Consider the following 22,645-nt stretch of genomic DNA (forward strand, 5'->3'; position numbering starts at 1 on the left):
TTGTTTTTGCTGTTTCTTCTCACTTTTTGATAAAAATCTCTAGTATGATTTTATATTTTATTTTAAAAATTGGATTTATCAAGTTTAGTTTTTTCTATTTTAATTCCTTTTATATTCTGCTTTTATATTCTTTAATTTACTTCTCTTCCCATAATTACATTTTATTTCTCCCCAAATCCCTCATTTCATTTATTTTCATTCTTTTTGTTAGTACTGTTGGACTGGATAAAACGTACCTATATTACTACTTTGATTTTATAAATTACTTTTCTCTATGATCAAAACTGGAGCACATTGAGGGGTGGGGGGGAGCGCAGGCTACATCCCACCATCTGAACCGGGAGCCCCAGGCAGCCGCAAAGAGGTTGGCACCAGGAAACCTCACCCCTGTCCATCAGTGAGGCGTGCCGCGGAGCCCTCTGGGAAATGTAGTTCTAAAGCGAACGGGGCTCCGGGAAATGTAGTTCTGCGCGGACACTCCCGCGGCCCGGCCGTGTCCGCCTCGGCGCCGTGGGCCAAAGGGGTAAGGGTGTGGGGGGCGGGGACGGGACGGCGGGGCTGCGGGCTGGCGGTGGCCTCAGCGTCCGACCGGGGCCGCGGTGACCCCGGCGCGGACCGGCTCGGGGCTAAGCCGGCGTGCGCACGAACCGGCTCCCGAAGCCGGGTGCGGGGAAGGCGCGAGAGGACGGCCCTGCCGCGCAGGCGCCGATTCCGGTCCAGGTCGGGGGGCGCTGTGGGGGAGGGGCGTGGGGCGGCAGAGGGGAGGGGCCGCGGGGGCCGCGGGGCGGCCGGGCAGCGGGGAGGCGGGAGGGAGGGCGACGGTGGGGAAACGCCTGGGGGACAGGGGTCTGGAGGGGCGGGTGTGGGCGGCAGTGATGTGGGAAGCAGGAGGGAGATTTGGGGGGCAGGGCAGGGCCTCCCGTGGTGGTGGGAGAGGAGAAGCTGTGCGGGGAGACGGTGGGGCTGATGAAGCTGGGGACACTTGGCTGGCGAGGTAGTGGAATGTCTGTGAAAATCGGTAATTCGGGGCCAGGGAGGGGTGAGTGGTTGTGAAGCCGGCGGAGGGAATTAAGTGGATGGTGGGGGCCTCTGGGAGGGGCCTTTGGGGGGACCTTAGCCTCGGGGGCTGGAGGCAGCAGGCCCTGGGGGTGAGGGAGCCCGGAGGCTCCCCTCGGGAGTGAGTGGAGGGCTGTGCGGGGCCGCCGTGTGCCCTGGGGATGTGGGTTCGGGTCTGTGTGCAGCAATAGTTAAGGTTCTAGCCATCCACGATTTGCGTGCTTTTGGCTTGGCGACTGGGCGCGAAGGGATGAACGACGAGCCTCTGTGGGCGCGTGGGGGGCATGTAGAGGGCCCAGAGTGGTTGCACTGAGGAATTCGTCGGCAGGAGGGGCTGCTGGTTGCTGCAGTGTTGGACTGTACCTGAGCCGTGTGCTCCTGGGAAGACCCCCCCCCCCCCGCTCGGGTTCCGGGAAACAGCTGGCTGCAAAGAACCCCCTTCCCACATGATGCCCTTGTTTACCTGTGACAAGGCCGTAGGTAAATATGACGCAGCCCCTCTCATCTTTTGCCTCATCAATGATTAGCTGAACTGTTTGTTCTCACTGATCAGAGCGCTTAGAAACCAAATTTGGTTCAGCTTCTCTCCTTCCTGCAGTTCCCTGAACTCTGGGCGGTAGGCTTGAGCAGCTTGTAGCCCGCCGCTGCGCCCAGAACTGGCCGACCTCCGGTGAGATGTCCTCTCGTCTGCTGTCTGGTCCCCCGCCCTTTGATCCAGCTTCCCCACACTCTGCAGAGATGCTGTGCGTCTTAGGGCCGTAGCGTCCTTCCTCTTCCAGCATCCCTCCCCCCCCACCCAAGAATAAATCCTCGGAGTAAAACATTTCTTTGCTACGTCTATGTTTGGTTTGACTTGACAGTTCGGTGGTAGCTTTTTCGGTGGAGGGCAGTGACCGGGGCGGCCCGTGTTTGGGGATCTTGTGGCTGAGGCATCAGGTCGGAGACCGCGTGTCAGTGGCAGGGGTCTGCACACAGGTTGACGAGTGGCCTGTTGGGGGCTGTGAGGGGGAAGTGGGGGTGGTAATTGGCACCGTTGGAGGGGCCGGGGGTGTTTGTGAGGAGCTGGGGGCCCTCGCAGGGTGATGAGCTCTGGGGGCGTCTGAGTGGTGGGTGAGCATGGCGTGGACTGGAGAGTGGGTATCTGGAGGTGAGTGGCTGGCAGCCCCGTGTGATGAGGGCCTGGTTTAGGGGGCGGGTGGTGGCGGGCTCTGTGAAGGTGAGTGGGAGGGCATCGCGAGAGGGAGGGGTTGGAGTTCTCTGGGGGTCCTTTGGGACTCAGCATTTGGGGTTCCACTGACTCAGTGTCTAGTCAGTGGATAGACCGTGGAGGTTATCGAGTGGGGTTTGGAGGAGCCAGTGATGGGGCTTCTTGGCCTTGGCATTGAGAAGCCTGTGGAGGTCAGATGGCTCTGGGGTCGTAATCAACCAGGTGGTCCGTAAGGCGGCCTGTGGCTGGTGCGCGGGGCTGAGTGACGGAGAGCCCACCGTGACCGGGAGTCAGGGGTTCTGTGGGTGTCTGATCGTGGGTTGGCTGTGGAGAGACTTTGGGGTTCTTTGATTCACACACTTCTGTGGATTGGTTTTGTCACTGGTGGTTGGTGATGGGGGGGGCCTTGCTAGAGGAGCCGATGGGGACTCACAGTGTGTGTAATTGATGGCCCAGATCCCCTGGGGGGGCATTGGGCACATGGGCTTTATGGAGTCAATGGTTGTGTGTCCTGGAGACTCGTGTGTCCAGTGATCTGGGGGCTGCAGGTTCTCGGGGGGGTCAGTCAGTGTGATTGAGGCGGTCTTTGGAACCGCATTTGAGGGGCTTTGGGTGTTGGTGATTGCGGGGCCTTTAAGGGCGGTGTTTTGGGGTTTGGGTGAGTCCTTCGTTGGCTCAGGCAAGACAACGTGGTGACTTCTGTTCAGTAACCGTGTTGTCCTTTGTTCTTTGGCCCCTCTCACCCGGCGTGTACACGGCTGTGTTGGTCAGTGATGGCTCCTTTTACTTGAATATTGCCTTGTTGAAAAGTACTCAGAGACCCCACCGGCTAGGAGTCCCCCCCCTTGCTCCAGCCCTTTGTGTTGATGCTCGTTGCCGGGCGTGGCTGGCCTGTAGCCTTCCGGGGCCGGCCCCGCCTCCTCAGAGCTCGGCTCAAAGTCATCTGCAAGGAGTGCCCTCCACCCACCCACTCCTCTGGCGCATCTGAAGTTTCTTCTGCGCGCTCTCACAGTCTGAAATTATTTTACTTACTTGTGTGTCTGTTTCCCATCCTAGAGGGCAGGGACTGTCTGTCCTGTTTAGTGGTCTCTCCCACGTGCCCGGAACAGGGCCTGGTAGTAAGAAGCCTTCAGCAAATTGCTGCTTTCCTGGCCCGTAAACGAGACTGTGAGTGTGTGTCTAGGTCTGCATTAGTGTGTGAGTGGGATCTGACGTGGATGTGAGAGCACAGTGCAGGAGTATGTTGGGGTCCTGGGGGAGGAACCAGGGTGACTGTTCGGGGTGTTAGTACAGTTGGCACGTCCCCTTTTCCAGAGGAGAAGCTACAGAAGGTCTCCTGTGCATCAACCCAAAAGGGGTCCAGACAAGATAGAAGCTTCCAGGGCAGGTGGGCCTGTGTCTCAGGGGGCCTCAGGTTTGGAAAGCAGTGACTCTGGGCTCTCTTTTCACTGGGCCTCCTAGACCATCGGGACCTGCCCGTGCCCAGGAGCTCCAGGGAGCTCCCTGTGCATCTCGGGAAGAGGCGCTTCTCCTTTGGGTGTCGCTCTCTGCTCTCCCAGGACGTTTTTCGTGAGACACCTGTTCTCATGCACCACACTCTTCACCCTGGTCTCAGGAGAGTCCGGTCTCACTCAGGGAATCTGACCTTTGTGTCTGCTGCCCCCCACGCGTGGGCAGAACGCATGCCATCCTTCTCCATTCCCACTTGTGGAGTTCTTCCTGCCCTGGACGCCCTCGCTCTGCCCTCTGCCACTGTTTCACGTCAAACTTCAAAATCCAGCCTGTCTGTCCAGATGGGCTGGTTCTTGACTCTCCAAAGGATCCTCAGCACCTGGGGAGCATTGGGACCTGCCCTCCCTCCCTGGCCTGTGTCCTCCCTCGATTCGTTAAAGGACGAAGAGGGAGATGTTTAAGGCCCTCGAGAGACGGTGCCAGGAGCTGGTCCGTGGTCCACCTGGCGTTGAGTAGCATTCCTGGGTTTCCTTTCCTCTTTCCCTTGCTGGCTGAGGGTGTGGGGCTCCCGAGCGGGTGGTCTGATTCCAGCCCTCAGCCCAGCTCTAGGGGTGGGCAGGAAGGGCCTCAAAGGGGGCAGTGTTCTCCCCATTCTCGTTAGGCGCCCGGGAGCAAAGCCTGGCAGTCTGCTAACGCCAGGGCGCAACTTGCTTCCCGCATTTGTGGAGGATGAGTCCGCCCATCTCTCTTTGTTCCACTGGGACCCTGAGGATACCTCCCTCCTCTCCCCCGTTCTTTGTTAGAACAAGGGGCTCCTGCTCTAGATCTCCTGTAGCTATTACGTTCTCTCCTTGCTCAGCTTACTTCGCAGAAGGGTGCCCACTGGCCATCCACCATGTCGGCCTTCCTCTCAGCCTGTCCACCTGTGGGGACCAAGCCGGGAGAACAAGTTGCCACAGGTGTGGACCGCAGCGCTAGGCATCTCGGGTGGGAGGTGGAGTTTGTCCCTCGGGCCCCCAGGCTTACCAGTAACTGTATTTTTGGATATTTCCTTTCAGGTGTACCCTCATGAAGGAAGTCACATCCCTGCGTGACCCTGCTGTGAGCCCGTGGAGTCCTTGACCCTGATCCGGTATCCGGCTGGTGTAAGTGCCTGGTTCACTCCACAGCGGTGGAGACATTGAAAGTGTAAGTATTTGTGTGCATGAAGGCGTCATGTTTTTTGTGACTGTGCTGATCTTAACTATTGGTCCGTCTGTTCTGATAATTCTGCCTCAGGTGATCTCTGTAATACAGTTTGTGATCTTTTAAAAAGTTTTTAAAGTAGTGGTTGTACTCATTTATTTGGTTATTTGGCTCATTGGGGAAATAATTTCAACCAGTCTCTGCCAATCCAGAAGACTTTTCCACAAAAGTAGAAGAGAAAGAATAGGTGGTGGTTGTTTCTTAATTTTTTTTTAATTAAAAAAAATTTTTTTTGGCTGCACGCGTGGCATGCAGGTTCTTAGTTCCCTGACCAGGGATCGAACCCGTGCCCCCTGCAGTGAAAGCATGGAGTCTTAACCACTGGACCACCAGGGAAGTCCCTTAGAATAGTTTTATTATTGAATAAAAATTGAACCAGAATTTGATGCCCACCTCAGGCAGTCTGCTAAAGACATTGCGAGAGACAGGAAGAGATCGTGCCCTTTTCTGTAGCTGGGCAGGTACAAGCCGTTATACACACGGTCTCAAGATAAGTGATCGTTTGTCACATGTAGTCCATCCTAACCTTGCCTGGTAGTGGGGGTGGCTACTGTGTTGGCTACTTGCCTTCATCCAAAGGAAAAATACACTTGTCGTACCTTTATGATGGGGGGTAATTTTACAATTTGGAGCCAGGTGCCAAAGTCAGGCTGGTTAGGCTCCTGTCCTCCCAGAGACCCAGAGAGAGGGGTGTACCTTCCTGGATGATTTCGGAGACGGCTCCCATGTCCTTAAGAAAGGCATTCTTGAGTTGTTAAACTTAGTTTTAGGAAAGATTAACCTACATCCCAAAGGGGCAGAGAAAGACTTTGTAATTTTCTACAGTAAATACTCTTTGAATAAGGTTCTGGGGAGTCTTTTTCTTTTTAATTTGTATTTGCCCTCACAGGCTCTGAGCTGTATCCCCCTAGAGGTGTTATCTGCTTTCCTACTCTGATAATTGCATTAGGGAAGGGCTGAGGCCAGGCCTTCGAAGTAAAGGGAAGGGAAGGGGCCCCAGGGCCAGCAGTGTGGACCTTACAGCCACTGGATAGCCCCGTACCCACCACTTGTCTGAGCAGTTCCTCCGATCAGGGATCAGAGACCCTTAGGAAGAAGCAGGTGTGGAGCAGTTTCCTTGGGGTCCATGGGGCGGTGGGAGACAAGTGCCTGGGCCCTTGCCGTTTCTGTGATTCCTAAACTCAGCAGGGATTTTGAGCTGCCTTCTACCGTGGCCTAGGCTGTTCTGCTGATTTCCGAGGGAAGGGAAGGCAGTATTTGCGCCAATGTGAGCTGAGAAAGAAAGAACTGAAAAGATTTCCTTAGGCCTCTCTTCTCACTGCGTCTGCTCTGGGCTGTAGCGCGGCCGGCTCAGCCAGAAACCCACACCCGAGCGTCAGCTTCACCGCGGCCTCCATCTCCCCCGAGGTCTCTCCTCTTCTTTTGGCCATTTCTTTTAGTTCCTCTGATCTATGCTTTCCTTTTGCTCCAGGGCTGATTTTGGAGTAGAGAGCCAGCACCCCAGCCCATTGCCCGTTCCCTGTCCTGCCTAGAAGTGAGTGGCGTTTTATTCTGTAGTACCTGTGCCAGTGGTTTCATCTAAGTGCCCCCGGGAAAAGGTGCTGCAGGGTGAGTGAGCCAAGACTGTATTTCCAGACTTTGTTGCCGTCTCTGCAGAGTGCTTTGAGGTGGTGGGGCTCCCCTGGGGTCTTTGGTTGAACCAGTGAGGCAGGTGGCTCCCGTCGGGCATTCCCAGGTGTGTGGTGCAGGCCTGGCCTGGCTGCGGTCGGCTCGGCTGACACATGCCAGTAGCTCACTTTCTATCCTGTTTCTTAGTGCTAGCACATAGCCTGTCTGAGTTCCCAGCTATAGAGAACCAAGATTGAGGTCCCCAAATGAATTACATCATCTAAAATAAAATTCCCACTGCACCTCCAGGCCATGGCCCTCAGGAGCACGAAAACTCATGTGAAATAAGAAAGAAGAGGCCTCAGGACTCGGGGTGCATTCCCAGTCCACAGACCTTTGACCAGAGGCCTTTTTCCAGAGCATCAGGACAGAGCAGAGCAGATTTCCCAGGACCGGGGGAGAATGGTCAAGTCACAGGTGAGTTATTTGTCCTCTAGCGGTTTTATCTGTGGGTGTGATGAGGCTCACAGGCATCTCTACAACTAACAGGAAAGGGCTAAATACATTTAAATTGTAACCAGAGAAAATCTAACCTTGGGAAGGAAGATGTCAAAAGAAGTACAAGGTGGATCACAGAATCATACAAAAGTCTTCAAATTGGGGCACAGATATAAGAGAATTAAGGCCCTGCACTGTTGGAGTTGAGCCGCAAGCTTCCTCACATGTTCCCAGAAGCCGCCACAGAAAGAGAAACAGGAAGAGTTGCATGGTTTCCTCTGTCAAAAAGCAGACCATTTGCTCGGTGGGAGCAAACATCTCCTGATGGTTTTCTGTAAAGAAAGCGTTTTACTAGCTGTTGATGTAGATGACGTGGGAGATGACATCCTGTAATGGATGAACACATTTCTGAGGCTGCTCCTCGCAGGTCCTCGGTGGGCGCGGGTGTAAAGAGCACAGCAATGGGCAGCAGGCCTGGGTCCGTGTCCCACCTGAGCTCTGGGTTTAGGGAAGAAACCTGAATCATCCGGCACAACTGATTGCTACAAAACCTTCAAATGGCCCCATATATATTCCCTCAGTTGGAATTTCGATACATTTTAGGTAGAACTGTTTTTGCTTCTGCTGCACAGGAGGGTATCTGCCTTCAGTTCCTTTTCCTGACCTTTTTTTGATGTATAGTTGATTTACAATGTTGTGTTAGTTTCTGCTGTACAGCAAAGTGGTTCAGTTATATATATAAATATACATACATTGTTTTTCATATTCTTTTCCATTACGGTTTATCCCAGGAGATTAGATATAGTTCCCTGTGCTCTACAGTAGGGCCTTGTTGTTTATCCATTCGAGATATAATAGTTTGCACCTGCTAGTCCCAACCTCCTAATTCATCCCTCCCCCCACCGCCCCGACTTTATTGACTCAAGATACGACTGCAGTGTCCCTTCACTTTTCTTCTTCTTTTTTTTTTTTTTAAATTAATTAATTTTTTGGCTGCATTGGGTCTTCGTTGCTGCGTGTGGGCTTTCTCTAGTTGCAGTGAGCGGGGTCTACTCTTGGTTGCGGTGCATGGGCTTCTCTTTTTGCAGAACACGGGCTCTAGGCACGCGGGCTTCAGTAGTTGTGGCACACGGGCTCAGTAGTTGCGGCTCACGGGCTCTAGAGCACAGGCTCAGTAGTTGTGGTGTAAGGGCTTAGCTGCTCCGCAGCATGTGGGATCTTCCCAGACCAGGGCTCAAACCCGTGTCCCCTGCATTGGCAGGCAGATTCTTAGCCACTGCGCCACCAGGGTAATCCCTCCCTTCACCTTGAAAACAATTCCCATCCACCTAGCTGACCTCCTCCCTCTTTCCCTTCCTCTGTTCCTTTCTTTCTTTTAAAAATCCTGTTGTTTACAGCAGCGCGCAGCACTGTAGCTTTTCCCCTTCGCTGCTGTGTTCTGTGCCAGGAGCTCAGCAGAGCTGAGAGGGCTGAGCTGCCAGGCGTCAGAGCAGCTGGTGACGGCGCAGCCGGGGTGACAGTAGCCAAGAGTGATGGCACGAGTGAGAGCCGGACGCCGCAGAAGGCGCCGACTCCCCATCACCTTTTCCTGAGGAGTGAACAGCGCCCTGGCCACGTGCCAGGTGTGTCAACACAGGTGTTCGCTGCCCAAGGAGCCCCGAACAAGAGGCTCCGGCAGATTTGTGGACTTGGGGGCCAGGAGGAGGGGAAGAGGGGGAGGGAGTGGAAAGTACAGGGTACCGGGTCAGAGTGCAGACAGTGTCTTCAGGTCCCCCCTCTCACAAGGGGGTCTTAGAGAGGCACCTGAGAAAGGCTTCTGCCAAAGGCCTCAGGCAGAGACGCAGGGCACACGAGATCCTCACCGGCCCCTTGGAGGCCATGGCACGCAGGCTGCGCCCCAGTTCTGGGGGCAGGGGTAGGGACAGTGTCCCCCAGGAGCCCTGCGGGGTAACCCTTTGGGCCTGCCTGTGTTTGGACCTGAAGGTTCACATGTAGGTTTTTAACCAGGAGCCAGACTCCTCAGCCCATCCGCTTGATGTTTCAGGACCTGAGTGAGAAACAGGCAACCCCATCATGGACCTGAACAGGTCGGACCTAGAGGGGCCGAGACAGGAACCAGGGAGTTCATCCGGGGCAGCCTCTCAGCCTGCATGTGGTCTCAGCCGTTTCCCAATCAGGAAGGCATGTGTCAGCCCATCAGGAGGCTTCTCAAGTGGCCGTGTGAACCTTTGTGACCTGGCACAAGGCAGTGGTCCGCATAGCACAGCTCTGGCAGCAGGCGGAGGCTGGCCTGAACGCCTGCCAGGGCTGAGACACCGGGGTCACACGGCTGGGCGTGCACACCAGAAGCACAGTCCCAGAGCCTCCAGGCGGCACGTGCTTTCATCAGGCAGTTAGGCTAACGGCCCCAGCGTGGCTTTCCGTTGCCCAGTCTGATTAATTTACTTCAGTCCTTGGTTTCCGAGGGGCTGCCTGGGGCGCTGAGTTCCAGGCCATTTGGTTTGTCCGGGCCCTGCCACCTCATGGGGTGCAGACGGCATCGGGCTGTTGCGTGGGAAGCACGGGGGCTGAGGCGCCCTGTGCTGCTGGCCGGCAGCCCCGTCGAGCAGGCAGGCGTCGGTCTACACGCAGAGCAGTCACGGGCGCGGAGAGAAGCACAGCGAGTCATTTTCTTTTGTTTCTTGTTTTTTTTCCAGGAGGAAGGAAAGTTTTCAGGAGTAGGTCTAGAACACAAAGGTCGTTAATGTCTTTCTCCCTCCCCTGTGCCTCCCCTGGTGCTGGGCTTTATTTTCCTGTCTCTCTGGTCATCATCAGTGTGTCCCATTTAGTAATCAAAACTTTAAAAGAAATCATCTCCGTTTTCATCCAGACCCTTTGTCTGGAAAGACACGTTGTCCCTATACAGAGGGACAGATATTTTTACATAATTTAACCAGAGAGATAGAGTGCATTTAAGAATTGCTTAGCAGAAACTCCTGAGTTTTTAAAAGATTTGAAAGTGGATGTACAGGATCTGGCAGTCACTGAGTCTTCAGGACGGGGTCGTAGGGGTGGAGGCTCCCACGGGGTCTTCCGCAGAACATGACGGGTCAGTGACTGTGAGAGGAGGGCTGTGACTGGGGGCAGCCTGGCCGAGCCCCGGCACCGTGCAAAGGGCCGCTCCCTTCTGAGCTCTGTGCTCCAGGCTGGGGTCGCCATGAGCCTTCCTGTCAACCCCTTAAGCCTGTCCTCAAACTGTCCATTAAAACGCTCACTCAGCCCCTCTGCAAATACAGGACTATTATCAGATGGAGTGAATTCGAACAGGAAGTAAATGTGGTCAGGTAAGGCCTGGAGAGTGTGACCCGTGCCTGGGGAGCCCATGAGGATGGCCAGACCAGACCCCAAGAAAGTGTCAGTGTCCAGTGAAACCCTCTGGTTGGGACCAGAGGACCAGTGAGGTCCACGTGTTGAGAGCATCGTGGCCCGCTGGCACGGGAGCCTGTCCCTGGGCAGTGTTTTGGGTCTCGTCCAGCGTCTGGAAGGCAGGACAGCTTTCTGCGCTGTTTCGGCACCTTCTGACGACACGGCAGCACACGTACGTGGGCCCAGCCTGGGACAGTATCGGTCTCTGTGGTGTCTTGTCCTTTGCCCAGATACCAGTGGCACCTTCTTTGAGGAACACTGCTTATTTAAAGACAGCCTATTCCAACTTCTTATTCTATGGGTAGATGGGTGGATAGGTGAATGAATTCATAATGATGAATATTTTAATAACATTTTTGTTTTCCTCTCAAAGTATAATGCACGACTAGGATATTATATTACTTACCCATTGCTATGTAACAAATTACCCCAAATCTCAGTGGCTGAAAACACAAACATGTATCTCAGTTTCTGTGAGTTAGGGGTCTGACAGCTGCTCACCCATTTGGTTCTGGTGGAAGGTCTCATGCGGCCCTGTCATCAGGATGTTGAGAAGGGCTGTGGTCATCTCACGGGGTGGTAGGGAGGTGACCCCCTCCAAGCTCACTCACGTGGGTGTTGGCAGGCCTCAGGTCTTTGCCACGTGGGCTTGGGCACAGGGCTGCCTCGCCATGTGGCCCAGGGAGAGCAGGAGAGGGTTCGCAACGTGGAGGTCACATTCTCTTACACCTGATCCAGCACTTCTACCCTGTTCCATTCAGTGGAAGTGAGTCAGTAAGTCCAGCCCATAGTCAGGATGGTGGGGATTAAACGAAAGCATGAACCCCAGGAGTTGGAGACCATGGGGCCAACTCGGAGGCCACCTGTCACTGTAGAGAAGAAAGCCTGTGTTCAACAAAGAGAATGGCTTCCGATTTAACAGGCACTATGCTCTTTTAGGTATCGTTTGAGGATGTGGCTGTGGACTTCACGTTGGAGGAGTGGCAGCTGCTTGATCCTACCCAGAAGACCTTGTACAGGGATGTGACGCTGGAGAACTACAGCAACCTAGTCTTCTTGGGTAAGAACATTCTTGTGTGACACAGGGCGCACCCAGCAACTGTGGGGCCCCTAAGATATTACGGATTTCGGATTTAAGTTTCAGATGTCAAAGGATTTTTTGATTGCTACACCCAGTTGAAAGGTTTTTATTTGCTTGTTTTGTTTTTTAGCCTCTGTAGTGAAATCTTCTTTATATTTAAGAGTCCCTCAGCCCAAGCAGTTGGGACTCTCTGTGTTTCCAATTGACAGGTTATCAAATGATCAAACCTGAGGTGATTTTCAAACTGGAGCAAGAAGAGCCGTGGATATTAGGTGAAGAAATCCTAAGTCAGAACTTTCCAGGTGAGAAATAATCAGGTATATGGCAGGTAGTGAAAGTTAGGTCTCGGGTTTTGATGACAGGCTGGTACTTTTGCAATGTTATCTGTAAAACCGTGTTTAAAGTTCCTCCGTCCTTAGAGTTGACTCAGGACTAGTGACACAAGTCCTTCCTGACTTTTCATGTGCTCTCCATCCTGGTCTCCGTGTCAGGATGCATCCCCTTTGACGGAGCTGGTGATGAAGTGTGCCCCGTCTTCCGTACCCGGCAGCACAGTCATTTAGGACCTGCCTTCTTGGATACGCCCCTTTTGCTAGCTTCCCCAGTCCCACCTGTACATGTGGGCTTCCTTCCTCCTCTTTAAGAATTCATAGTTTTTTCCTGTTTGAGGTGACACTGATTGCCTTTGAGTTTCCTTTATTAATTTTCTTTTCTCTGCCTAATTGGTCAGATTTCTATTTCAAACCCACATAGAGCAGAAGGTGAGTCCATGGATACAGGAGAAAAGTCTAACGCCTTAAGCACTCTTCTGGCCTCCCTGCAGATAAGAGCTTCAGGGTCAGTGTCCAGGGCTTCTTTCTGGTGCCTTTGGTATTCAGCTTATAAAGCTTCTCATTTATCCCTTCAAATAGTCTGCTGGGTTTAAGACCTGCTCTGTGATACTTTAACGCCATTTGTGTTGAAGACCCTCACGGTGTGGCAGCATCTTATCTCTGCAGTTTTTCCTGTGCCCAGAGGTCCTGGTTGACGCCACTCAAAGTAGTTCTTTCCTCGTGTCTTTCACGTTTGTTTCTCTGCATGTGGGCCTTTGGTTGTCCTACACTTTCCCATTTAGACACCCTCCCCTTCTTCACTTTAAGCTCTTTTTCCACCTCCAGGGAGTGTTCCCTGACTCCCAGCCTTTTCTGAAATCTCTACCCACTGAGCAGTATTGTAGAAACTCGGGTGTGATCACACATTATCTGTAATTCCTTAACCAATTAGGTCTTAAGGTTTTTTCCTACATAGATGGTGAGTAACTTACTCTTCTCTGTTCTGTATGGAATTCATGCTGTGTAATTACTAAATACTTCATTAATTGGTTGTTGTGAGGCCAGGTATGGCAGGAGCTTTCTTATTTATCAAATATTTCTTTAGTACAAAGGTTTTCGTCTAAGTAAGTGTTTCAGCGTACCTTAGGAAATACTTCAAATTACAGATGTCTAGGCGCCATTCACGCGGATTATTAGGACTGGGTATGTGTAGTTTAGAAAAGCTGTCAAGATAGACTTTATGTTCCCCCATTAATTTAGAACCACTGCTATTTTGTGGAATGAGAGGAGTTGAGATAAAATATGAGTCATGAAATAACCTTGCAGGACCAGAGAATTTTAATTTAGAAGAAAATATAAAACTAATTCAGTGTTTGAACATGAAGCATTTGTGTCAAAATGCAAAGTTAATTCTCAAGATTAACTGTATAGAAAGGAATTGCTTTAGAATTTTTATGACAAGTGAGGAGTATTTATCCTACATGTATTGAGGGCTGGTTATGCGCTATGTAGTGGGGGTACCTCAGTGAAAAATACAAACCTGTTCCCTGCCCTCAGGGTTTACATTCTAGTGCGAGAGACAGAAACAAGGTGATTACCTATTTGATACATGCTATGAAGGGAATAAACAGGGTGTTTGTTAGTGTGCCCTTAAAATAATGTCAGCCAGGAATGCTGGAAGCTGGGCAGGGAGAGCACATGCAAAGGGCCTACAGCAGGAAAAGGCCTTTGGGGTTTGGGATGGGGAGGAGCCCAGTGTTATGAGAGGGAGTGGGGGCTGGAAGGAGCCGGCACACGGGGGTGCGGAAGCCGTGATAAACGTCTGGGTTTATCAAAGGTTTCTAAGCAAAGGGTTAAAAGGCCTGAGTACATTTTCTAAATATTACGTGTTGCTGTGTGGAGACTAGAGTTGGGAGGGAGCAAGCCTAGAAGTGGGAATATCAATTGAAAATAGGGTGAAATTAAGGCAGAAAGGATAGGAGTGTAATGGAAACAGAGACGGGGAAACACATGTGTACCCGCACCTGAGGTGGCACCAGTGAAACCCGGTCCACGTGTTTGCCAAAGTGACAAGACTTTTTAAAAATTTCTTAAAGATTTTTTGGTACAGTTTAACTTCAATATTGTTTTATATCATTTAACTTATTAATTTGAATATATATCTTAATCTTATTTCCTGATTTGACTTGAATTAAAATTTGTAATTTTTCTTTAACATTTCCTGAAACAATTTTTTGTAAACTATTCAGGTGGATCTCACACTTCTGTGTCTACAGACGACTTTGTTTTTAACCCCCTAACTTCTCTCTCTAGTCTTTAAAATACCCACGAATAGCATTATCATCCACACTCACTGAAGCTCGGATCGTTGAATCCTTTGTTCTCCTCCGTATCGGGCTCTAGTTGGTTCTTCCTCTGAAATTCTGGTATGTCTGAGAGTTAGATGTGGCTTTTTTTCCCCAAAAAAATATTATCCTGCAGAAAAGGAGTGATAGCCTTACATCTGAGATCTTGCCATATCTTTCATCTTGGGAGTATTACCTCACAATTCCTAGTAAAGAATATCGTGAACTAAACATAAATAAATGGTCATATTGTGGAGATCACAAATAATTGTACTTACAGGGTAAAAAAAAAAAAAATCTGTCCTAATGTTATGCAAAGAATACTTGTGGTTTAGAATAATTTCCATCATATACAGATGCAATATATAGATGATCGATTCAACTAAAATGTCAAAAACCTAAATACAAGTGTTGATGTTGAGCTCTGGAGAACTCTTGGATAATTCCAAAAAGTAACTCTCATGATGGTAAAATTACTGATATCAGTGATTCGGGTGAGGATCTTGAATGAGAATGTTTTTTTAATGTACCAATAGTACAGCAAACTGACGTACCTCACCTTTCAGACATGAAGTTGATATCCTGCATTTGCTGTGCATCATATTCAGTGTTTCTTCCTGCCTGACGTTCAGCACTGTGTACTAATCTTGCTCTTCTGTGTACTGTGATTCTCAGCCTTCTCTGATGGGGGTACTTACCTGCCTTCCTCCCTGATTTCTGCTACTCACAGCGTCTGGGCACACAGTAGATGATCAGTAGGTTATTGTGGAGTGAGTGCTTAACCACCCCCAGAAATTGCTTGTCTCTTTTACCTCATCATGATCACTTGAGTATATTTCATCTTTCCTTATTTGAAACTTGTGTTTATAAACATTTGTAATTTCAAAATCTGTTTTCATTTCTATTAAAATTCTCAATGCCTAATAAGTAGACATTGTATTTGGGAGAATTTTTTTTTTTTTTATGGACTGGGATCTTAGGCTCCATTTCAGAAGATTTATTCAATAAGCATAATCATTGGGGAAATTTACACAGTATGGTTCATTTTTTCCTTTTTAGAAGAAGTCTGGCTAGATAATAATCTCAAAATGTGGCACCAGGATAATCAAGACAAGCTTAAAAGTATGGAGAGAGGCCATGAATATGACGTCTTTGGGAAAATGTTTCATTCAGGCATTAACTTTGATCATTTAGGAATGAGATCCCATAAATGTGGCACAGGTGAAAAAAGTTTGAAACATCCTTTTGATTTTCTTATTCCAAAAAGTAACTGTGAAAGAAAAAAACTTGATGAGCTTGATAAGAAATTACTATTCTGTATCAAGCCTGACAAAACCTGTGGTGGAATAAAATACTCTGATTGCAGTAAATGTAGAAAAGTCAGCAGTAAAGAGCCAGGGCTCATTACAAACCAAATAGCACATACAGGAGTCTGTTTATGCATGGAATGTGGTAAGGTTTTTAACAAAAAGTCACAGCTCATTATACATCAGAGAACTCATACAGGAGAGAAGCCCTACGGATGCCATGACTGTGGGAAAGCCTTCTCCCAGAAGTCATTACTCACTATTCATCAAAGGACTCATTCAGGAGAAAAGCCATATGGGTGTGGTGAATGTCAAAAAGCTTTCAGCAGGAAGTCACTGCTCGTTTTACATCAGAGAACTCATACGGGAGAGAAGCCCTATGGCTGCAGTGACTGTGGGAAGTCCTTTAGTAGGAAGTCACAGCTTCAAAGGCATCAGAGAACCCACACAGTAGAGAAGCCCTATGGCTGCAATGACTGTGGGAAGGCCTTCTCCCAGAAAATAAGGCTCATTACACATCAGAGGACACACACAGGGGAGAAGCCCTACAAATGTAGTGATTGCGGAAAAGCCTTCTTTTGGAAGTCACAGCTTATTACTCATCAGAGGGTTCATACAGGGAAGAAACCGTATGCATGTAGTGAGTGTAAAAAAGCCTTCAGCAGGAACTCACTCCTCATTAGGCATCATAGGATCCACACAGGAGAGAAGCCCTATGAATGCAGTGAATGTGGTGAAGCCTTCATCAGAAAACCGCAACTTGTCAAACATCAAATGACTCACACAGGAGAGAAGAACTATCAGTGCAGGAACTGTGAAGAAGCCTTCTTTAAGAAGTCAGAACTAATTAGACATCAGAAAGCTCATTTAGGAGAAAAACCCTATGGATGTGTTGAATGTGGAAAAACCTTCTTTGGGAAGTCACAGCTCCTGACACATCAGAGAACTCACACCGGAGAGAAACCTTATGAATGCGGTGCCTGTGGGAAGGCCTTCACCCAAAAGTCCAGCCTGGTATCTCATCAGAGGACACACACAGGGGAGAAACCCTATGAGTGCAGCGAGTGTGGGAAAGCCTTCAGTGAGAAGTCAAGCCTCATTCACCATCAGAGAACCCACACTGGAGAGAAACCCTTCGAATGTAGTGAGTGTAGGAAAGCTTTTGCCTGGAAGCCACAGCTTCTTAGGCATCAGAGAATTCATACAGGGGAGAAACCCTATGAATGCAGTGAGTGTGGGAAGGCATTTGTTCAGAAAGTACAGCTCATTAAGCATCAGAGAAATCATACAGGAGAGAAGACCTATGGATGCAGTGATTGTACAAAAGCTTTCTTTGAGAAGGCGCAGCTCATTATACATCAGAGGATTCATACAGGAGAGAGACCCTATAAATGTGGGGAATGTGGGAAATCTTTCACTAGAAAGTCGCACCTTATGAGGCATCAGAGGATCCATACAGGAGATAAATGCTATAGATGCAGTGAATGTGGGACGACCTTCCACAGGAAGGCACAGCTCCTGATACATCAGAGAAGTCATATGCTGTAGACACAGGGCGAGTGCGGTGAGTATGGGGAGTCTGCCATCAGGTGTCAGGCCCCTCACACTCCAAGGACACGTACAGGAGAGAAACCCTGTCACTGCAGTGACTGTCGCACCATACAGAATTCAGAAAGAGAACTTTTTTTAAGTAGGCAATATAGGAAAGCCTTCTCCCAGAAAACAAAACTTATTACATATTGATGGTTCCTCAGTGTGGAAGTCTTATCAGTACTGTGATAAGTACAGACCTTTCAGTCAAAAGTGACAGCCTGTTAAATACTTAGAAGACTTAAACAGGAGAAAAACTCAATTGTTATAACAAGTAAGTGAAAGATTTCACTGGGAAAGGGTAACTCAGAGTACACTAGAGAATACATACACAAAGGAAATACTGAGTATTATATATTAGAGATCTCATGCAGAGGAGTAGTTCTAATAATTTGAAGAATTTGATAAGCATGATCCTATTAAAATAATTCTAAAAGGAAGATGTGTACATTGTATATAAATTATTATAAGAAAATAGGCATTTTAGAGTGGTAGCTGTGTTTTATGTGTGAAAACTTCTGCTTTCTGCTATGGTGCTATAGGAAGAACCAGATAAACTCTCCTGCCTTAAGCAGCTAGAAACCGTACCATTTATGAAATAGTGGTTTTTTAGACATATGTCAAACACAGGTTTGTGATCCCTGGCAGGAGGTGGACAAGGTGAGGAGAGCCCCACGACTGCCCAGCCTAGACCCTGGGGGCAGCATCCAGGCTGCAGTTCAGGGAGGGGAATTAACGTGGTCCTGCTGGACTGAAGAGAGTTGCCGAGTTGGCGTCTGGGGAGCCCTGGTGGCTAGAATTTGCAGGGAAAAGTGCTGGATAGGAAGGAGCTTCCCAGAGAGGGCCTGCAGAAATCCGCAATGAGTCCCCCCTTGAGTCTGTGGGCTTTAGTGCTGACTCACACGTGTGTGGAAGGAAGCTGAGACCATGAGAGTGGCACTGGGGAGCAGTGAGCTGGGCGAGCCCTGGAGCTCAGCGCAGGCAGGGACAGTTCACATTCCCACCAGCCATACGAAAGCACGTGGGCATCAAGAGAGTTCCCAGAACAATATTGTCTTGGTGGGGAGGGTAACTAACCCTAGATTAAAAGCTACTCTACCCACAGTGACTGACGTCCAAACACTTACCTGGCATACCAAGGGGCAGGAACATATGACTTGTAACCAGAAGGAAAATCAGGCAGTAGAAAGAGAAAAGACTGAAGTGATTGGAATTAGTAGACAAGGATGTTCAAATAGCTATTGTAAGTATAAAGTAGAGGAAAACATGAATTTGACGACACATGAGTGGAAGATATATTTTTAAAAGCTCAAATGGAACTTCTCAGGATGAAAACAACATCTGTAAATTAAAAAAAAAAACTGGATGGAATTAAGAACATATTAGACATAGAAGAAGGAAAACAATCAATGAATTTGAACAGTAAGTATAAAAATTATCCAGGTGAATGTTACACACAGAGAGAAAAAGACTGGGGGGAAAGGAGAACAGGGAATTAGTTACTGTGGTGTAACATACATGGAATGGGAGGTCCAGAAATAGAGGAGGGAGAAAAAGGATTTGGATAAACGATGGCTGAAAAATATCCACATATGATGAAAAGTATAACTCGACATATTCAATAAGCTCAAAGGACCCAACACGTAAGAAACATAAAGATGCCAATGGACATCATCGTCAAATTGATGAAAACCGGTGTTAAAGAGAACGATTGTAAAATGTCTGGAGAAAAAGACACAACACGTTCACAGAACAAAGAATAACAACATACTTCTGGTCAGAAACTATGCAAACTAAAAGACAGGACAGCAGAGTGACATCATTAAATTATGAAAGATATAAAAGAAACCCCTGCAACCTGGAGTTCGGTTGCCTGTCAAAAACATCTTCCAAAAGTGAAAGCAAAAAAGACTTCAAAGAAACAAAATCAGAGAGAGTTCCTGCCGTAAGGAAACACTGAAGAAAGTTTGGGGTCAGCAAGAAAAGAACACTCTGGAAATGGTGAATGTGTGGGTGAATATGAAAGATTTTTTTTCTCATTTAAAAATCTTTCAAAAAGTTAATGGACTGCTTAAAACCAAAGTAATGACAACATACTTGGGGTTATGATCTATTTAGAAGTAAAGTGTATGACTACGATAGCACTTAAGTGTGAATCTGTAAAAAATAGTTGAACAGACCGTGTCGTCTGAGACAGGGGCTCGGGATGACTTGTGTTTGTAGCAACTGCACGATGGAAGCTGTCTGTGTTATGGATCTGTGCACGTCACCACACCCATTCTCCTTTTTCTGCTCTGCATGCCCAGAGGAAGTGCACAACTGCTTCCTAGGGTTTCTGCTCAGGTTCACACAGGGAGGTATGTGTCAGCCCCCCCTCCCTCCTGCTGGTCTACAGACACCCAGATGGCTGCAGCTCCCTGCTCGTCAGATGTAAGGGTGTTAACTGCTTCTGGGGGCTTCACCATCCCTCCTGGTTGGTTTTCTTAATTGTGAACACAAATCTGTAAATAGTCCCTTTATTAAATGTTCCTGAGTTAATAATTTGAGTGTAACATTTGTTTTCTGTGATGTGTTAAATAATGAACGTTTGACCAAATTTTGAGTATCAGTTACTGGTCCACGGGGCATAGACTGACATCTGTCAAGATTTCTCACACTCTGGGCTTCCCTGGTGGCGCAGTGGTTGAGAGTCTGCCTGCCGATGCAGGGGACACAGGTTCGTGCCCCGGTCCGGGAAGATCCCACATGCCGCGGAGCGGCTGCGCCCGTGAGCCATGGCCGCTGAGCCTGCGCGTCCGGAGCCATTGCTCCGCAATGGGAGAGGCCACAACAGTGAGAGGCCCGCGTACCGCAAAAAAAAAAAAAAAAAAAAAAGATTTTTCACACCCAACATCAGTGTTTTCTCTTTGTGTTTTAATAATTCAGTAGAAATTATAACAGAGTTCTTTGTGTTTTTTGTTTTGTTTTGCTGCAAACGTAAATGGCTCTGGAGAGCATTACCATCTGCTCCATATGCCAGTGGTCTTGCGGTTATTACTAGACTTTCTTCACTGATAGAAATCGAAATGTTTATGAGGTCTTTATGCTGCCTCTGGGTTAGCTGAACGCCTTACAAGAAAGCGTTGTTATTTATGTTAAATGTGTACAGACAAGAAAAAGGTATCCCATTACTGAGTGAAGAAAGAAAGGAATGATGTACTGTACTTCCGTGTACTCTCAGTTTAAAAACTTGTGCTGCGCAATTAAAATACTCTTATTCAATATTCTGCTGTTTTTATTATAATTCACGTAATCTGTCACCCGTAGACAAGATTTCCCATCTCAGGAGTCTGAATCACCCCAGAGAAGCTCTTCAAAGTCTCCACACCAGTTCCCATCACAAACACCATGCCAAATTGAATATCAGCTTTTCTAAGATTAAAACAGAGGTGCTTCAGGTATAACCTCATGAAGCCTAATAAATTAGGTGGAAGTAGACTGTTAGAGAGGCCCGGTGTGGAGCACACTCCCCTGTCATTTATCAGACATCCTCTCTCCCCCAGTCTTTCCTGCTGACATGCAAACCTCATTTGAAGGGAAATAATTGCCGTCAGGCTACACAGTGGTATTTTCTCTAACAGTTGGATTTGCATTTCAATCTGCATTTTGAAGAAGCTCTTCCTGCAGGTTTTCCATTTCATATAACTCCAGGAGGTACTGTTCACAATGCAGATTGTGTTAATAAACTTGTATATCACTCTGGTCCTGTCTTTATGGAAATAGATAGTGAATGAAATAAATCTTTTGAGGTTTGGGCATAATTGGAAAAGAGCATTGTGAGTTACCTGTAATAGTTTCTCTGTGTTCTGTTTATGATGTAAAGTGGCTTCCACCATCGGAATTCTCCCCTGGCCCCTTATTTGCCACATGGTGAAGGGAAAAGCCATCCTCACTCTGATTATCTTAGAAAATTTCATTTGTCTCCTGATGTCTGTCTGCAACTTAGAAGCAGGCAATGTAACATGTCATGATCAGCTCAAAAGAATGAAATTTAACTAAGTTAAAGTAAGCTTTTCTTCCACAGAGCACAGATCCTTCCCAACACCACACACCCCATCGCCACATCAACTCACCTTAGTAGTGGATTTGTTCTGGGGCCAGCTCTGCAGATTTAGTGATACCATGTATTCTGTATTTTCTTTGTGGGCTCTTTACAGCTTGTTTCACAGTTATTACACAATTCATCTGGGTAGTCTTGACATCTTGTCATTGAGACTCTTATTTTCAGAATGCTAAGATGAAATAAACCAGGAACACCAAATTTATTTAATACCTAAATACCTAAATCATTTTATTTAGGTATTTAACAATACCTAAGTCATTATATTTAGGTATTTAACAATACCTAAATCGTTAAAGGTGCCCAGCAAAGAGAATGTAGCTATGAAGCAGTCACTGGTGAAATGAGAGAAACACAGGTGACATTTGTAATTTGAAGTTCTCAAAACACTAGAGTCGTTAAAATCATTCATTAAAAAACACATCAAGCTCAGACTCACAAAAAGCTGGGGGAAGGGGATTAACCCCTAATCCTCTGAGGTTTAAAAGAGTAGGATACTCATAGCTGTACCAAGAGCGTAACTTTCAAGAAAAATAGAGATGAGACACAGAGTCTAAGACGGTTTACCCACACCTGCCCTGCGCCTTCTGAAGAGGAGGGTCTGGGCAGGGCCGTAGACAATTCATGTTGGAAACTCCATCAGACACCAAATCCACGTCCCCACGAAACACAGGGGCAGTGCTGCCAGAGCGGACACAGCCAGGCCTCGATCCCACACCCCACGTCCGGGCTGTCCCTGTGAGAGACAACAGTCCTCGGCTCCTGTCCCGCCTCGATGGCCCACTAGCGTCAATCAGGTCCCGTCTTTGACTCATGCCTGAGTGTGGGTGTTAAGTCTCACGAGTTCGCCTTGTTGAGAGGCTTCCCGATGGAAGGAATGAGAAGTCCCCGGGCGTGGTCAGTGCAGTGCTCGTGGCAGGTGAGCTCTGTGCCTGGCACTTCCCGTGTTTCTCTTACTGTTTGCTTGCTTAGTGTTTAGCTCCACGCTCACGCTAAGCTACTTTGGTACCAGGGTCCCACCAGGTGGCAGGGCTGGGTTTGAACCCCTCTAGCTCCCTAGAAATGAAGTGCTCTTTGTTACACTGCTGTTAATTATGCCGCTCTCATCACTATAAAGCGGCTAATTTCTTTAGATATCTCAAAATCCTTACCGGCATCTGTCACAAACTAAAGCTGGAAAGACGGGGGGTCCGAAAGAATTAGGATCACAAAAGGCAAGGCGTGCCTCATTTGCATTATTAGCCATTTTACTATTGCATAGGTTTTGACAAATAACTTTTTTGAGCTGCAGTTTCCAATCTGTACAACTAAAATGGGGTTATGTGGTCTTGCGGTGTCTGGCCAGTCCATTCATCCTGTGCTGGGGGCCGGAATCCTGGCCCCCCCTCCTCACTGCAAATGCACTGCTCTGGCCTGCCTGGCCGCGGCCATATTCTGTCCT

The 22,645-nt window shown here is 48.4% G+C and overlaps 1 protein-coding gene across 4 annotated transcripts; it reads left to right on the forward strand.

Moving 5' to 3' along the window:
- Positions 1 to 434: 434 nt before the first annotated feature.
- Positions 435 to 21,609, forward strand: ZNF605 (zinc finger protein 605). 4 transcript variants are annotated; one of them, XM_022598233.2, is made up of 8 exons: positions 435 to 523; positions 4,575 to 4,674; positions 4,774 to 4,903; positions 6,432 to 6,568; positions 6,878 to 7,045; positions 11,411 to 11,531; positions 11,762 to 11,854; positions 15,268 to 21,609. In XM_022598233.2, the coding sequence occupies exons 5-8, from the start codon at positions 7,031 to 7,033 to the stop codon at positions 17,061 to 17,063; spliced, it is 2,025 nt and encodes a 674-aa protein (XP_022453941.1). In that variant the 5' UTR covers positions 435 to 523; positions 4,575 to 4,674; positions 4,774 to 4,903; positions 6,432 to 6,568; positions 6,878 to 7,030; the 3' UTR covers positions 17,064 to 21,609. The 4 variants fall into 4 exon arrangements, with proteins under 4 accessions (XP_022453941.1, XP_089750423.1, XP_089750425.1 ...); XM_089894297.1 differs by lacking the exon at positions 6,432 to 6,568; XM_089894299.1 differs by lacking the exons at positions 6,432 to 6,568; positions 6,878 to 7,045.
- Positions 21,610 to 22,645: the final 1,036 nt, after the last annotated feature.

The sequence above is a fragment of the Delphinapterus leucas genome, chromosome 14, assembly GCF_059928025.1.
Source record: "Delphinapterus leucas isolate spDelLeu-1000000601 "Yukka" chromosome 14, BTC_Dleu_Yukka2, whole genome shotgun sequence".
NCBI classification, from domain to species: Eukaryota; Metazoa; Chordata; class Mammalia; order Artiodactyla; family Monodontidae; genus Delphinapterus; species Delphinapterus leucas.